Raw genomic sequence first — 18,541 nt, 5'->3', positions numbered from 1 at the left:
AAAGTGATGGTTCACAGTCATGTGGTGATTACTGAACTGACTTTGTACTACAGGTGTGAAACAGCCCTTGATTAGTCAGCAAGACTTCAGTCACAGGATCTGGATTTAAGAATATATTGAAGGTAGTATATTATTGGAGTGTAACATGCCAAACACGGAAGGTAAAACCGAAATAGAGATCTGTAAGTTGCAGAACTGAAACAATAACACTAATAATCAGCAATAACCCGGTTCCAGCTTCTTAATTGTGAGCATTTACTGTGTTTCTCTGTCTTATCATATCACTTAGGGCTGCAACGATTTGTCAATTAATCGATTAGCCGATCAACAGAAGATTAATCACCAACTATTTTGATAACCAATTAATCGTCATCCAAATTCTCTGATTCCAGCTTCTCAAGTGTGAACATTTTCTGGTTTCTTTAGTCGTCTATGATAATAACCTGAATATATCTGGGTTGTGGATTGTTGGTCGTGAAAAAGAAGACATTTGAGGACATCATCTTGGGCACTGGGCAGTTGCAATTGACATTTTCACCATTTTCTGTCATTTTTTAGGCCAAACAACTAATCGATTCATTGAGAAAATAGTCCGTAATGAACATAATCATAAGTTGTTGCCCTAATACCTTTGGGTTTTGATCGGACAAATAAAGTTATTTGTTGGCATCACCTGGGACTTTGAGAAATTCTCATTGCCAAATAATTCAGTTTTCTGACATTTAGACCAAACCATCAGTTAACTGGGGAAATAATCGTTAATTGCAGCCATAGTTATGACTCCAGCACTTCTTCTACTTGGACACAATCAAACACTTCAACTAGATGTGATGACATTTCCTGTGAAGCTATGACAAAGACACTTGTAGGCATGATGTCGTCTAGTTTAATATGTTTCTGGGCTGTGAATTACATGTAAAGATGGACTTCAGATGCTCAAACAAACTGGTTAAAAACTAAGATGATGTACTGGAGTTCATCCGGAACCAAGTGAAACCGCTGAATGCATAAACACAACAAACAGTGCGCTTCATGAGTCTTATAAACAAACTCATCTCACAGTGTAGCTTTAACGTTTCACTACTTTTACTCCAGTTGAGTAACAGCCAGCGAAACATTTAGAAACTGAGTGTGTGATGCAACAGCGTCTTAATTAATTTAACACACATTTAGTTAGCTAACTTCCTATTAGCATGAAGTCGTTGAGCGTTTTGTTTGTGTGCAGCTGTCAGTAAAAATTTCGATCAATTACGCGACAGAAGAGTTTTTAAAAAAGAAAATGAGCAGACTTCCTGAATAAAGATAGCGGAATGTGACACACACACACACACACATACACATCCACACACTCACCGCTCGCAGGCTGAGACACGGCAGAGACGGCAGTCTGACCCATATTCAGCTTCTCCGGAGGACCGGGCCGGACCGGGCCCCCTCCAAACCCACGATCACGGTCTTCTATCACCGCATAAATCCCGCCCGCGGCCGCCGTGTGAGCTCATTTCAAAAAAGAAAGGTTGCAGACCGTGATGACTGACTCGCTGGAAACTTGGTTCACTCACTGACTGACTGACTGACTGACTGGGACGCTAGTTACTACGTCGTAACTTCCCCTCCCACCCACCACCGCCCCCTCCTCCTGCGAGCAGCTGAAGAATGCCTCTCATTCCGCTGCGCAGATTAGAGGCGCTGCTGGGGTCAAAGGGTGAAGGGTTCCGACACCTTCATACACTAGTTTACACACTAGTTTACACTATGGTTTACACTGAAAGTAATGGGCAGTCAGGGCTGACAGAGCGGGAAAGTTTCGAATGAGTGAAAATGTACTCACTGAGAGCAAAACAGTGAAAATGTACTCACTGAGAGCAAAACAGTGAAAATGTACTCACTGAGGGCAAAACAGAGTGAAAATGTACTCACTGAGGGCAAAACAGTGAAAATGTACTCACTGAGAGCAAGATAGAGTGAAATAGTACTCACTGAGAGTAAAACAGAGTGAAAATGTACTCATTGAGAGTAACACTGAAAATGTACTCACTGAGAGCAAGACAGAGTGAAAAAGTACTCACCGGGGCCAAAACTGTGAACATCTACTCACTGAGAGCAAGATAGAGTGAAAATGTACTCACTGAGAGCAAGATAGAGTGAAAATGTACTCACTGAGAGTAAAACAGTGAAAATGTACTCACTGAGAGCAAAACTGTGAAAATGTACTCACTGAGAGCAAAACAGTGAAAATGTACTCACTGAGGGCAAGATAGAGTGAAAAAGTACTCACCGGGGCCAAAACTGTGAATATGTACTCACTGAGAGCAAGATAGAGTGAAAATGTACTCACTGAGAGTAAAACAGTGAAAATGTACTCACTGAGAGCAAGATAGAGTGAAAATGTACTCACTGAGAGCAAAACTGTGAAATTGTACTCACTGAGAGCAAAACTGTGAAAATGTACTCACTGAGAGCAAAACAGTGAAAATGTACTCACTAAGAGTAAAACAGTGAAAATGTACTCACTGAGAATAAAACAGAGTGAAAATGTACTCACTGAGAGTAAAACAGTGAAAATGTACTCACTAAGAGTAAAACAGTGAAAATGTACTCACTGAGAATAAAACAGAGTGAAAATGTACTCACTGAGAGTAAAACAGTGAAAATGTACTCACTGAGAGTAAAACAGAGTGAAATTGTACTCACTGAGAGTAAAACTGAAAATGTACTCACTGAGAGCAAGACACATAAAGATGTATTCACTGAGGGCAAAACAGTAAAAATTTACTCACTGGGAGCAAAACACAGTGAAAATGTACTCACCAGGGGCAAAACAGTCTAGATGAATTACATTACAGGGGCGGCCCGTGGCATAGGCCACATAGGCAGTCACCTATAGTAGGGGGGGCACCAAAATAGTGTTGTTTTTTTTCCAACAGCTGTGCACAGGTATATACAGCTCTTGGAAATACACACTTGTTCTCCCTTCTTGCACTTGTTTTTCCTCTATTTTTTCCCCATTGACTTGCATGATTTTCACCTGGTTTGGTTTGCAAAGGTTTACTACAACCACCAAACTTCATGTGCTACCTCAGGTAATGTCACCACTGAATGGTGCCTTAAACCGACTTGTTTTTTTGTCTGGAGGACTGCACTTCTTTTGTAGAAAAAACATTTAGACACACTACTATTCAAAGTAGAGTACATCTTAAAACATGTCTGGAGGGGAGCTTAGTACTTTTTCATTATAAAATTTGAATGTAAAATTAACTTCTTGGTGTGTTTTTACTAACAAAACCTTGTAAAACACAATCATGCTGTAGAATAACAAGTGTTGCCCTTATTTTAAAAGAAAGATTGACTGTTTTGTGGAATTATAGAATTTAATTGTAAATTAAATTTACAATGGAAATTGTAAATGAAAGCAAATCTTGGAAATGTAAGCAAATCTAAAAACAACCATTAACTGTACATTTATAGACACTCAATGTTCTTCAAAAATGTGAAATGCATGTAAAATGATGTGAAATTTTACCACACATTGTATGGAAATTAACGTCTTGTTTTTTACAGTGCAGGATGTGATAGATTGATTAATCACTCATAGCTCTTAACGAGCAAAAGTATGTTTGTGTGTGTGCAGACCAGATTACAGTCTGTATATCACCAAGATCCACAAATAGACCCAGCTCCTTATCCCTTAAAACACTGAGATACAAGAGAGGAAGTTGGGATAATGGTTGTTAAAGGATGGGTTCAGGTCAGGTCTCCATATGATCACTGAAACATCCTCGCTGTACTCATTCCTCCTGTTAATACCAACCATTCCAAATGTGCTCTCAATGTAACCGATGGGGGAAATAATCCACAGCAAAAATATATTCTACTATATATAATATTAGGCCTCAGCCATCCAAATTTGTGTTGCTATCCCTCCACTGCAGCTCAACAGGGAAACACAAAGAGGGAATTTTGTACTAAAAAGAGATTTGAACTTTTGAACACTTTTAAATGAGCCTTATATAAGCTCCAGATAAACTTTTGAACACATTTTTGCAAAAAGTGAGGACTGTGAATTTTGTCCCCTATTACTTACATTCAACACACATTAGGCAGGGATCTTTTTAATGGTCATTGTGAACAGGAGGAATGATTACACTAAGCAAAACCTCTTCCAGTGTCAATATTGTGACGTGACTATTGTTTTAAGACAGACTGGAAAGACTGCAAATCTCTCCTTTAAGGCAAAGTGTAGGTTATGGTGTAATACTGAAACAATTCAACTCGATTAAAGCTGCAACTATTCATTGTTGTCATTATTTCATGCAGATTATTTTATGGGTTAACTGATTAATCAATTGGTATATAACATTTCACTACAGGTGAAAAATGCCCATCACAATTCCCTAAAGCCTATGATACCATCAAATTGCTTGTTTTGTTCTAACATCAATCCAAAACCCAAAGTTATTCTGTTTATTATCATTTAAAATAAATAAAAGCAGCTGATCTTCAACATTGAAGCTGGAATAAGGGAATTTTTAACATTTTAAAGTGAAACAGACTTCAACAATCGACGATTATGACACTTAATTTTTAATTTTCTTTTGATCGACTAATCGATTCATTGATTAATCCTTTTAGCTCTATGGTCAGTACATTTTTTATTCTCCTGTTTAATCTGTTTTATTAAATTTGTGCTTATCTTTACCTTCTTTATATGTTATTCTTTTTGATGTGTCTTGTCTTTTATATTCTGTTTTTATGCCTTTCTATGTCTTGTTTGAGAATGAATGAGATGTCAGATCAGGCTAAGGAGTTTACAGACCCCAGCATGTCACAATATTTTTGGCTTACACTGTATAATGAATAAATGAGTGCAGAGTCTGGACAATGTCTGCGGCTCCAGGGAGAGGAGGGTCGCCTTGGTGGAGCAACTTCTACCCTGGAGGTGATTTATTTTTAAAAAGAGACGATGACACTAAACCCTGGTTCCAGTGAATGGGTCAAAAGGGAGCGAAGGCAGAAATCTGTCAAAGTTTGTCAGCATGGCCATTAAATCCCTTGATAGTAAATAATATTTATTTAATATTAGCCTCATGAGCTCACTCCACTTCTCAAACAAGCCAAACACTCCCACCTTGGACTCTCAATATGGGAGTCAACTACAGTAGAGTGTAATGTGATTGTGTGTGTGTGTGTGTGTGTGTGTGTGTGTTTGTGTGTGTGTGTTTGTGTGTGTGTGTGTTTTTGTGACTGCTGTCTGACCACTCAATTCTGCCAAGCTGGGTTCTGCAAGGTCTCTTCTGACACTTTGTTGACAGTGATGACAGATAAAACTCTCTCTCTCTCTCTCTCTCTGTCTCTCTATCACACACACACACACACACACACACACACGCACACACACGCACACACATACACACAGACACACACACACACACACAAACACGCACACACAGACACGCAGATCTGGAGGTGAGATGATTTTCCATTAAGACCAAGACTGCCATCTAGTGTTTCCTACACAACTGAAATGACTTCTTTAGATTAAAGCACAGGTTCACCATTAATGTCTTAAAACAACAGTCAGGAGCCCAAATGAACACAAATGAAAGATGTTTTCCTCACTGTAATCATTCCTCCTGATCATACTGGCCATTAAAGGATCCCTTCATAAAGCACTTACAGTGTGATGATGGGGGCCAAAATCCACAAGCCTCCTTCTGTGCAAAAATGTATTTAAATGTATATAAATTTACCTCAGCTGTCCAGTTAGTCAAATCTAGTAGATATCTTTCAATGTTACAGTCTTTTTAGTGCCAAAGTTCCTCTTTTTGTTACTATACTTCCAACTCAGCTTGACAGGGAATTTGATGCTAAAAAGACTGTAAATGTGGCTGATATCCACTTGATATGACAAACAGACTGTTGAAGCCTCATATAAGCTTCAGATCAACTTTTAAATGCATTTCTGCACAAAATGACTGTGTGGACACACTGTAGATTTTGGCCCCCATCACTTACATTGAAAGCACATTTGAAGGGGATCTTTAAACAGCCAGGAGGAACAGGAGGAATGATTACAGTGAGGAAAACCTCTTTCAGTGTTCATATGGGCACCTGACTGTTGTTTTAAGACAGACTTGAAAAACTGTGAGCCCGTCCTTTATCTAGATCACTAAAAATATTTTGTCATTAAACTGCTCTTGTTCATTCGTATCCTAAAACCCTTGTCTCTGCTTCTTCATGCCACTGCCGTCCACCCCTCTTTTTAAAGAGTAAATGCATATAATTGCATAAGAGAGCACATTCTCGCTACAGATTGTTGCTGGGATAGGAAATATAAAGCCAGCAGTGCCCTCTAAATAAACTAATTTGGTATGTTCACAAAGGACAAAATGGGGCCATCAAAACAAAGCAGTGCATCTGGCTTCAACAGCAGCGTGTGCAGACTGAAATTGTTAAAATGTCTGAACGAGATCACCTGACTCTGGCTGCATTTTTATTTTCCATTTCGAGTGTGGCATATTTCAGTCTTCTCATCCCAGTGTGGTTCAACATGATCATCTTGAGTATTCTGCATTTGGTTGTATTGTGTCATGCACATACAAGAGTCCAGCCCACATGCACTTACAAGACATCAAATACAGCTGCAATGGTGAAACATTTGTCAAACATAGACAAGAACAAAACTTCTTATGTTACATTGCAAACAAAGAACTTTGTCTTCTGTAACGAGTGCTACACATAAAATCAGCGACACAAAAGGTTCCCTCCCTGAAACACAGCTTAATTTTCTTATAATTTAATTTCATTCATTCAGAAAAATCAGAAATTAAGGGCATTTTACTAACTAGTGTAGCCCTTAAATCATCATATAATGAGCAATAAAAGATAGAATGGACTTTGGTCTTCAGTCTCATCTAAATCACATAGCAATCAGAGTCTTTTCTCTTGATGGAGAACAGTAAACCTGCCTGTTTCTATAGCTAATGGTAATGTACCTGAACATAATTGTGCACACAGTGACCTTTGACATTTGGATAAATCCTGCTTCATTAAGGCTCCACACTGTAGTTGTTTTTCATCAGACAATATGTTCTTAATTTAATCAACAGCCAATCTTTCTTTGTACATCAGCGAATATTACACTGTAATCTGTTTTGAAAGATAAAAAGAAAATTGATTATACGAAATAACTACATTTGACAGATGTTTGATAGGCTTTGCAAAGACTCAAAATCCTGTTTTGTTTGCCAACCTTAAACACATTCACACCTGCCAACTGCCAGGGGAACTGCCGTCTTACGGGACTGCCGTTAGTGAATAAGATTGGAGTGGATAATTGACACAGGAAGGAAGCCAGTGGAGAGGTGGGAGGATAGAGACAGGACAGGAAGATGGAAGTACTTAGAGAAGTTAACAGAGGAAAGTGACTGTGTTAGCATTGACGGGGAAGTAATGATATTAACTTGATGCATCAGCAACGCATGTTGAATTTGTTGGAGGCTACACATGTGCTAAAGAGACAATAAGGACAGTGGAGAGTATGGCTATGATGGCACAGAAGAAGACCTGAATTAAAGAGGTCTGCAGGTGTACTGGCCCAGTACTCCTCTGTCATGTGTATGTCCTGTAGATACTAAGTGTATTTCTTTATAGGACTAATTAACACAGATCCAAAGGGAGTAATTACAAGAGTATCTCGATTGTCTCTTTTATTAGACACTTCACCACATCTCTGAAACTCCATGCTGCCAGTTTATTGCAGGCCTTTTTTTAAAAAAAATTACATCTCCAAGATCTTCACAGGTTGATTAGATTCAAAATTTTGGACCCTCTCCAAAATATGTCTGTGGAAAACCTACCTGAACCCGACGTGCATCACTTTAAAAACAAAGAGAGCCAATTCACAAGGGACACAAAGAAAGTTACACCTGACCCAAACAGACTCAAACAGACAGTTTGGAGTTTGACATGCAGAGTAGAAAAGGCCCGGTCCAACATGGTGATGATAGAGATGTTTTAACCATTGATGTTTGAGTTGGATGATAAATGGGTCGGATGCACTATAGGTTCCATGTCAGCTTGTGTGTGTGTGTGTGTGTGTGTGTGTTTGGGGGACCTTATTTTATCATATATTTTTATTTATTTTATCATGTTTTATGTTCAAGTCTTTGTGTGTTCTGGCTGCAGCACAAATTTCCCCTTAGGGACAATAAAGTTTAAGCTGAGGTTGAAAAGAGTTTTTGTTTTTTTTCATTTGTCCCCAGGCACACAGTGCCTAAAAAAAGCACATTTTCCCCTGTGATGACTATGCTGCACCATGTGATCATGGATCCACTTGGGTATCACACATACTGGCACCCGAGAATCGCAGCAATGACTAAAGATAATTTGGACATGACTTCCTTTTTTAAGCTCAAGCACAAAGGACCCTGATGATGTCATCAGGGTAATCTTTTAGTAAGCTCCAGAGTTGAAAAGGACATTATACAACCATTTTCACAGGCTTAGTAGTTCTCCCCATTACGAGTAAACTGATCGTCATGTATAAAATCTGTGGAGTTCATCTCCTTTTATTTTGTTCATGTTATTCAACATATCACTATTGTCTGTATTCAATTCTTGTATAATATTAATTTCAGTACAGTCCAGGTTTTCTTCTATTTGTTTCTTCAATTTAGAAAATGCATTTCAAGAATCCAACATTCAATAGTTACTTTCCATGCACTCAGTATCCCTTGTATTTACTGTATTCACTTTAATGATATTCACCTGATGACCAGAAATCTATGTGTATGTATGAAAGAGAAAGACACACAGGTAAAGAAAAGAAAAGTCAAAGATAAAGACAACACTGGTGGCACTTTTTGATTGTAGACTTATCTGTTCTTTGGGAAGTTCACAATGGTCACAATCTCACTATTGACCCGTTTGGCTACCGCTAGCTGAAAGCTCCCTCTGGATTTAGCTTAGATCAATCCGATGCTTTTAAATCTGTACAAGAATACACCATCCAAAGCGGAGATCTTTGGGAATATAGTCAAAGTCAAGAGGACACCTCTTCCAGTATGTTAAATTTGTACGTCAAGGTGACACTTTTCAGGAACCAGGTCATGTTTGTCCTGACACTAAATAACAGAGATCAACTGAGGGAGCCTGACCTTTTCATTGACTGGAACAGCAATAGGAAAGACATGAGAGGTGGAGGAGGAGAAGGCCCAGAAGAAAGGAAGGGAGTCATCAAATATTAAGTAGTAGCCTCAGCAGAACAAGGGGGTAATAATTGTTTAAGTGCTACTTCTCAGAGCCTTTCTCCCCTCCCCTTGATTTATTTATTAAACTCAGTTTCTGCCAGGGTAGAGTCTCATAATATAGTCATAGCCAAAGTACAGGGAGTCCGTGTGTACGAGTGCTAAAAATGATTTTCTGCATTCATGACTGTTCAGTGATTGATTGTCCGGAAAATAAACGAGCACTTTGAGTATAAGCTATAACTTACGATGATGTACAGCTGCACACCTCTCTTGCATGCATAGATTCAAACTGGTTTAGGTGTATGAAGTTACACTCATATATTTTGCATGTCTGACCTTTTTGCAAGTGTAGGACTGGACTTCTTTTCATCAGGACCATGAATCAGACCACAAACTGTCATAACAGTCAAGTGTGACTCAGCGAGGAACGGGCTCTGTTATTCAAGCAAACCAGTCTCAGCTGAGAGGAGCTGAAATGGTCTCAGTGCACAATCAGTGCAATCTCACCAGAACACTTGAACTTCATTTTGTGCAAGTAGTAGTTGTCCAAGTAGTTTGCATTATTGTATTAAATAAATGTTAAATTGCATTTGAGTGTTGAGATTGTTAATCAATTCTACTAAATTCTACTAAAGACCATTCAAGTATGCAGAGCATCAATGTATATGTGGGGGATTCCCTGTAATAGTCACATTTTTGCTATATTAAGTATGAATATTAAAGCCCCTAAAAACGTATTTTCTCAATCAGTTTCGTACTACAAGTGATGGTATCCTATATGAACAAACCCTTTTCTGCCAAAGTTAGAATAGTTTAGGTTATTTTAGGTTATTTCACGTGAGTGATTTCTGTTTTCTGTTCTCTCTGTGCTCTTCTCAGTGGTTTGAGCTGAGAGTATGAGGAGGCTTAACAGGAAAATGACAGTTGGTGGTTGTTTGGTCACTCCCAGTCAAAACACAACGACACAGTCCTGATGAAGCAGATTAACTGAGTGTTAAACTCTTTAAAGACTTTAACTTTAAGAGAAATGCTTGAAGATCCCCTCCAGACTTGTTTTAAGATGTATATAAAGTACTCTACTTTGAAAAATGATTTGTGTTTAATATGGTTTTTATATCGTTCATTACAAAAAAGTTGAACTGCTGTGAACACAAGATGTCTCCTACTTCATTGCAAAGTCAGTTCTCAGTGTATAGGCCCTGGAGGTTTCAAGTTTCCACAGCTCGCGAGTGTAGGATGTAACATGTGAACACTGGACCCCAGTTGGCTCCAAACTCGTTGTGATGTCACAAACAATGATTGTATGTACACGCCTTATACTTGGTTTTCGGTAAGCACAGAGGAACTTTCCCCTGGGAACAAGAAGAAAAACGTTTTTAAGTGGAGTGGAGGGGGGCTTTAAAATTTGATTTTTCAGGGGCTTTAAAGTGAATTTTCATCCAAAACTAGCTCTGCTCTCACTAGGTCTGACTTTTTTCATGCTTTTTCAGTGTAGCCGCCAGATATAAATCACTGACTGACATTTACAATTCACCTGTGTTGGCCTGAAATTGCTCTGAGAATAAATTGCGATGCTTGTGGCTAAAACTGTTTCTTAATATTGTGCGCTTAAGTTCCTGCAAATGCTTCCACTAAATACAGTGAAAGTAAGCCTGTATACAATACCTGAATCCATCCATTATCCAATAATTCCTCCTTTCATACATGACTTTGTTCTTTGTCCCCTTTGTCAAACCCTTATACTTCCCTAATAATGGGGTAGTGACCTTATAATATTAAGTGTACACTTGGTTTGCAGTGATACAGTAGTGGTTACTGTCATTTCTCTTCCTCTTCCCATCTGCCAGCCAGTTTTGTCTGAAACCTGATCTCCTGTTTGTTGTATTCTGCTTGGCACAACCCATAAGCCGCCATCATTGCTAAAATGTTGCCTGTATGAATCAATAGTTGACATCCTGCCAGACAGGCGGCCAGAGAGCTTGAGAGAAAGCGAGCTCGAGAGAGGCAGAGAGTGAGCGAGACAGACAGAGACAGAGAGAGAGAGAGAGAGAGAGAGAGAGAGGGATAGAAAAAGCTGGAGAAAAGATTGATATTGAAGTGTGGGGTCTTAATAACCACAGAATAAAGGCCACAGTTGCAGGAAAATGCAATAGAACAGAACATTACAGACACTATGTTTCATAAAGAAAACACAAGCCATGGCTGTGTGTGAGAAGTGATGGGAGGCTGTGAGTGCGCAGCGGAGAGTAAACAAACAGCAGCCAGCATTTATTTCCACCCCTTCATACTCAAACTATATAAGGCCATATCTGAACGGATTTACTGGAGAGTCGCTGTCAATTGCAAAAACAGCTGTCCTGAGCACGTCAGTCTTGTTTGCTCAATTGTGTCGTGTGGCTTTTAGTCAGGACATTATTACTCTTATGGAGACTCAACATGGTTTGTTTAAAAGCACATGGCCACTGATTGATGATGGCTGCTTTGGCCAACGTCCAGCTATAGCTCTTACCGACACACTGAGGTCTGTTTTCTTGTGAGTGTGGCTCAAGAGGTCTGGGGTAGCACCGCATGCTGGCCTTAAGTTGTTCAATGAATCATAATATTAACATGAAGACATTTCTCTTTTAAAAAACATGTGAGTTTGACGGAAAGATCAACCTGTCAAACGAGTAAATCCATCTGTCACACTGGAAATATGTTGTTTTAGCAGGGCAAATCTCATGAAATAAATGATATATCTTATAAAGAATGTTACAAACTTCAACCTGACACAGCATTTGAAGCATAAATAAAGTTAAGATTAACCTTATATAGCCTTTTTTATTTGTCCAGAGTGTATATAGTTCCAACTGCAATGCACAGTTGTAAATAACATCAAATGACCTTATGCAAATTTGCACATTCAGTCTTATCTTACATTGTTTCCTAAACACACATAGACACAAAATATGAGACATACGTCCAACAGAAGGCAGAGGTAATACACTTCATGCTCACTGCAGACAAACACACATCACATATGCATGGCTGAGCACTCACAGATGCTGCTTTGCCTTGCAAAACGCAGTTTCACCGATTCACAACAGCGACAATTTGTTGTGCACCCATTCAGTGCCCAGCCCATATCTCAACAAGGTCAACATGACAAACACACACACACACGCAAAGGAGCATGGATAAAAGTGGAATTATTGCTGTAAAGCCTACCTGAGACAACAACTGAGAAAAAAATCAACCAGAGTAAAAACAATGTCTCTACTACCCAAAAATTCTGGCTTTTTAAAATTAATTAACACATGAAAACAGGATTTTTTTTTCTATCAAACACTATGATATGATACCACAATGTTAGCAAACAGTAATTAAACTATATTAGATAACATGGGCCCGATATAGCCTGCCTGTCTCTTCTAGCTGACTGTGACACCAACCAATACACTGACGTATCATTGTCATTTAGTCTAATACACAAGATGGCTACCAGCCAAACCCACATGGAATTATTGGTCTGAATAAGAAGAGCTGCACTATACGTTCCCAGAACTGTTGACAATAACTGCCATTAGATGTGGCTTTGTCTCAGTCATAGAAGAAACTCTAATGCTATAATGCAACCTTGGGCAGACTTACAAAACCAATATCTGCTTTTAAAGTTAAGCACACAATCATCAATTCTTCATAAGCATTGCCAAAGAATCTTTTAATAAAAGTGTTACGAGCAAAACATACCAGAAGCCTGGTTAATGTAGTCTACCTTAATGTTACAGAGTGTTCTCCCTGCAGCATTAGCATCTTATAAATATTGCACGCAGCGTAGTTGTTTGTTCCTTGATATAATGCATGACAGTGTGTAGTCTCAGTCTCATTGATAAATGCTGCATACTTAATTTAGATCATGACACGAGGCTCCAGCTCTGCGTTTCTCAGACAGATACAGTGACAGCCACTCAGCCAAATGATCTGACAACAATGGTTCAGACGCTCACACAAATTAACTCAGTCAAAGGCATCGATACTGAGTCATGTGCACATTTAAATGGATTATGACTCCTACAGTATTTCCTTTGATCTGATTTATTTAACTGAGAGATCTGTACAGAGTCAACTTAAAATGAAACACTGACTCTGTAAGCAGTGAGGTTCATAACTCAGTCAAGATTAAGAGGCAATACGGGCTGAAGATTTACAGCTTCACCGGTTAACAGGTGACATCTAAAGCTACATATAAGGAATGTAAGACAGAGCAAGTGGTGGAAAGAATCTCTTCCTGAGTCTACCATGCCTTTCAGTTACATTATTATGCCTTTCAGTTATGCTTACACAGGCACAGAGAGTGAATGAGACACTGAACAATAGTGAAAGAAAAACACAGAAGAAGAAGAAGAAGAAGAAGGAAGCACAGCAAATTATAACAGAGAGAAAACTCACCGTCATGTTCCATGACTTGACCCAGGGAATATTATCAGCAGTGTGAGTTGATCGTTGCCTCTTCCCGACACACCACCTCTCTGCCTCCCCCCACTCTCCCCCCTCCTCTTTCTCTCACTGTCTCCCTACTTCTCCCTTTCTCTCTCTCACTATCTACTTCCCTCATTCATTGCTTTGCCCTCCCTCCCTCTGTCTCGCTCTACTCTCTGCTACTCAGTCGCCCCTCCCTCCCTCCATCCTGCCTCCCCTCACTCCAATAAAGAGCATTAAAAGTTAATGTTTGTTTCCATCTCAGTTCCTCATTCTCCCTCCCAATCTTTGTCTCGTTCAGCGTTTATCTCCATCTCCCTGCCTGTCAAGTTTTTCCTCCGTCCTCTAGCTACAGAGTCTGGCTCCAGTCTCATTCTTTTTTTTTTTTACTCTCCCTCCTGTGTTGAGGTCCCACTGTGACGCAAGACATGAGGAGAGGAGAGGATGCAGATAAGGAGTTAGCGTTAAGGATGAAATGGGAAAAATGGGAGGGTGACACATCATATAAGCAGAACATGCGTTGCGTGTTTAGTGTGTTTGCTTTTCCCTGTCACCTTTTTCTTCATCTAAATTTTTATTGCAGTCGGTTATCTGCAGCACGTGTAAAGCACAGTACTGAAAAGGTAGACAGCAGACACACTGGTTGTATGAAAAGACAGAAGTCAAGATTCTGTCCATCTAATTAATTATTTAAATGTGATAGCTGTCTGTCTGCACAGGTGATCAGCATCACATGATACTAATTTTTAAGATCATTTAACTTTATTTTAATTTAATTTCAACAAGAATTCCAAATAATTATTATTTTTTCACTATTGAGTCATCTGTCAGTTATATTTTTCATTAATCATTAAGTCTATATAATGTCAGAAAAATGCCCAAGAACACAAGGACATGTCTGTGAATTTCTTGTTAACCAAAAAATATTGTATTTACAGTGATACAAAAACACACAAAAGCACCAAAATCCTCACTGGAAATGGAGAATATTGATATTTTTGCTAAAGAAATTATGTAAATATTGAATCAATCATCAAAATTTTTGGTATTTAATTGTTGTTGATCGACTATTCATTTCAGCTCTAACCTTAATTTATCCTTTTTCATACCAGAATAGAAATATATGAGTTTTACAAATAGTCTCAAATCAGACATGAAGACTCACAGTTAAAATTGAATTTTTACAATAATGCATCATTCATTTTCTTTTATTAAATGCAAACTGCTGAATGGAAAGCAGACCCGAAGACAGCGGTGCCACAGGGACTGCACACGATAGAAACAATGCAGATATTAAACCCACAGATCATAAACATAACAACAATAATGCTCACAATGCCAAATAAATCAATGCACACAAACTCTGAGACAGATACACACCAAAGGAGAGGAAGAAAAATACAAACAGAGAGAAAAAAAGAGCACTAAAAGAGGCAGGCAGATGGCTATTTCCTCTTTTTTTTTTTTTTTGCTGTCACACACACACTTCAGGTCCCTCAAGTGTTGTGAAGAGCCACTCAACACAGTGAGTTTGTTGTAAGTTGTTGTAAGTAAGTTTGATGCTGGCTGGTGTCGTAGCTCGCTGTGTAGCACCAGGTAAATCACAATTGGTATTGCGTGTCCCCTTCAAAAAAACTCTACACACACACACACACGCACACACACACACACACACACACACACACACACACACACACACACACACATTGCTTTATCTATGTATGTGTATCAAGCCCAGATTGTTGATTCTTAATTTCCTGTTCTTTATAAAACATAGTCTCTGCTGATAATAAAGTTACCACCTACATAAACCACATAAACGAAGCACGACATTATAAAACACACTGATGGACTGAAACTGAGAGGAGCGTGTGTGTGTGTGTGTGTGTGTATGTGTGTGTATGTGTGTGTGTGTGTGTGTGTGTGTGTGTGTGTGTAAGCCAATGTAAACTGGACTAAGAAGAGACATAATGACCACACGACCATTAGGTTATTGACCATATAAGAGCAGCTAGTATTAAGCCATACAGTATAGTGCTCTTTTCCTCTCTGGTCAATTTATTTTACTGCACTGTAGGACTGTCCTAATGTGTAAAAATCTTAAATCTTAAATCTAATCTTGATATTTTTTTCACTAATGTCTCTTTGGTCTATTGGCGTTAACCCTTCAAAGTGTTTTTTAAATTTCCATTACGCGCACACGTTATGTACACACCATTAGAGGCTGTACAGCATCATGTTAACATCCTGTTAATTTGCTGTTGAGGCATTTTGACAGATTTTAATAGAGTTAAAGGCTTAGTTAGTAACTTAGACACTGAGTTACTGATAGACAGATGAAAGAGGAGATAAATGGAGAAAAGTGAGACTTTGACTTTTGATGCAGTCCAATGAAATGGCACGCAACAGCCAAGAAGAAAAACAACTGGGTCATCGACTCCAGCAACACCCACCCACACAAAACAGCAAACAAAAGAAACAAGACAACTAAGTAGATGAAAAACATGTAGGCGCCGCTACCTCAAGAGGTCAATTGGTATTTGAAAATACAGTCTAACCCTCTTGTGTCACCGTAAATGTGAGAACAACAGGCAGAGACGATAACATTCAGCAGTGAGAGTGTGATTGTAACAGAAAGGAGGAAGAGAAAGTCAGTTTTCAAAAGGTATTTAAATATATGTGCTCAGAAGGACTGAAGGGCGTCTAGACATAATGTTTGTGTATCAACAAGACAACACATAACACAGCTGTGTGTCATCAAGCATCAGCTTAATTATTGGATTACAACCACCTGTTGTTTGCCTACCTGTATAATCATGCAGTGTAGTGAATTTAAATAGCAGCAGAGTCTTTAATGAATGCCAAATGTTAATAATTATGTAAAACATGTGAGATAATTATTGAAGATGTGATTATCTAGCTGCCAGCAACGTAGCTCTTGGAAAGTCAGTCCATCACTTTAGTCCAGACTGAAATAACTCAACAACTATTAGACGGATTGCTGTGAAATTTAGTACAGATATTCAGTTTTCTTCTAGTGCCACCATGAGGTTCACATTTGTAGTTTTGAGTGAAATGTCTTGACAATGTTTGGATGAACTGTCATGAAATGGTGCCAACGTTCATGCCCCTCTTCGGAGAAATTGTAAGTTAATAACTTTGGTGATCCCTTAAAGTCCCCCTCCACTCAAAAATATGCTTATCTTCTTGTTCCTTCAGTTGGAGATTCTGGGTTTTTTAATGAGGGAGCATGAGGAGATGCCATTTTAATGATATTAAAGTGGTAATTATACTTTTTTTTAAAATGGAAAATATCAGACACACATTATTGTTCCCAGCAGAGTATTTTTATATGTCTTAAAAACATGTCTGGAGGTTCTTACAGAGTATATATACTATATACGCTTATAACTTTTCATCTAGTGTCATTATACTTTGGTTTATGACAAAATTCCTGCAAAACTAGTGACATCAGCCCGATCTGTACTTTTAGTGCTCATTAGCAAATGTTAGCATACTAACACGCTACACTAAGAGGGTGAACATGGTAAACATTATACCTGCTTAACATCAGCATGTTACAGTAGCAATATCATTGTGAGCATTTTAGCATGCTGACATTAGCATTAAGCTCAAAGCACAGCTGTGCCTAAGTTCAGTCTGACAGAGCTGCTAGCATGGCTGTAGACTTGTTTTGATACACGATGGAATCTGTGACTTTATTTTTCACTGAATGTACATTCATTTTAAGATTTCACGAAGACTTTGACTTGTAGGTGAAAGCTTATTCATTGCACATATTTGTTTATCTCCAGCTTTTACAAACTGAACAATCTGCAAAACATATGACAACATATTGTATGGAAACTTTACCTATGACAACTTTAATTCACGATATCGCTATGAAGCAACAGACGAAAGTGGTGATAATATGTGAACAGTTCAGACTACAACACACTCATAGATAGGGCCCCTTTAAATACGGAAGAAAACCTTAACCATAACCCTTGGGTATGTCCGTGACTGATACAGTAGCTATAACAGTAGCCAAGGATAGACAGTGTGTGGGCGGCGAAGGCAGAAGTGCAGCTCTCTGCATTACAGTACATTTTAACAAGTAGTTATTGCAGACTAAAAGGGTATGTAATCAATGTTATTTCGAGCAGAGTACCCGCAAGGAGCAGAGCATATCAGCAAGCTGACACTCCTCTCTTGTCCTGTTCTTTTCTTCAGCCTTTCCATCTGTCCTCTCCTCCTCCTTAATCATCCTGTCCTTGCATCCCTTTTCGCCTCCTCTATTTGCTGTTTTCATAATTTTCCCTTGTCCTCTTAAAACTGTCTCCTTTATTTACTACATTTTCACTCTCCTCTGTTTGTCCCTTTGTCTCAATATATCTCTTCTTGTTTCTTGAACGTCTTGTCTCTATTTTTCACCTCCTCTCCTTTTCACCATTTTCTGATAATTTATCTCTTCTCCTCCCCTTTCCTCCCTCTCCTCTCCTCCCCTCTCTGCATCTTTTTTCTGCCTCTGTAATTACAAAAGTGATACAGCACCCATCTGGAGGACAGCAGGCTATTTACAATGGACATCTCAGCCTACACATGATCCTAAATAGATTGTTTTATATATACACAAATGCATGTGTGTGAGCACACAAGTTCACAGGTGGACACACACATGTAACATGTATTTCCACATTGATACTTATAAAAAATAGCAATTAAAATGTATACTTTGTATACGGTGTATACATGATACATGTTTGGTGATGATTCAACATCATTTTTAGAATATTAACAATAATGCTCTTGTTTCTGATGTTTAAGAAGTT

General features: G+C 38.7%; 1 protein-coding gene across 3 annotated transcripts in view; it reads right to left on the bottom strand.

Moving 5' to 3' along the window:
• phactr2 (phosphatase and actin regulator 2) overlaps positions 1 to 18,541 on the bottom strand; it is a 50,801-nt gene that overhangs the window by 29,689 nt on the left and 2,571 nt on the right. The window contains exon 1 of one of the 3 annotated variants that reach the window (XM_044373279.1): positions 13,680 to 13,782. The exons of 1 other annotated variant lie outside the window; for it this stretch is intronic. In XM_044373279.1, coding sequence (XP_044229214.1) covers positions 13,680 to 13,692 — 13 coding nt within the window. In that variant the 5' untranslated portion in view covers positions 13,693 to 13,782. Of the gene's footprint in view, positions 1 to 1,353; positions 1,600 to 13,679; positions 13,783 to 18,541 lie in introns of those variants that run through there. One more of the 3 variants, XM_044373278.1, reaches the window with a different exon arrangement.

Source organism: Thunnus albacares, chromosome 14 (assembly GCF_914725855.1).
Source record: "Thunnus albacares chromosome 14, fThuAlb1.1, whole genome shotgun sequence".
Lineage (NCBI taxonomy): Eukaryota > Metazoa > Chordata > Actinopteri > Scombriformes > Scombridae > Thunnus > Thunnus albacares.
Note: the sequence above shows the minus strand (reverse complement) of the source record. Positions and strands in the feature narration are given on the sequence as shown.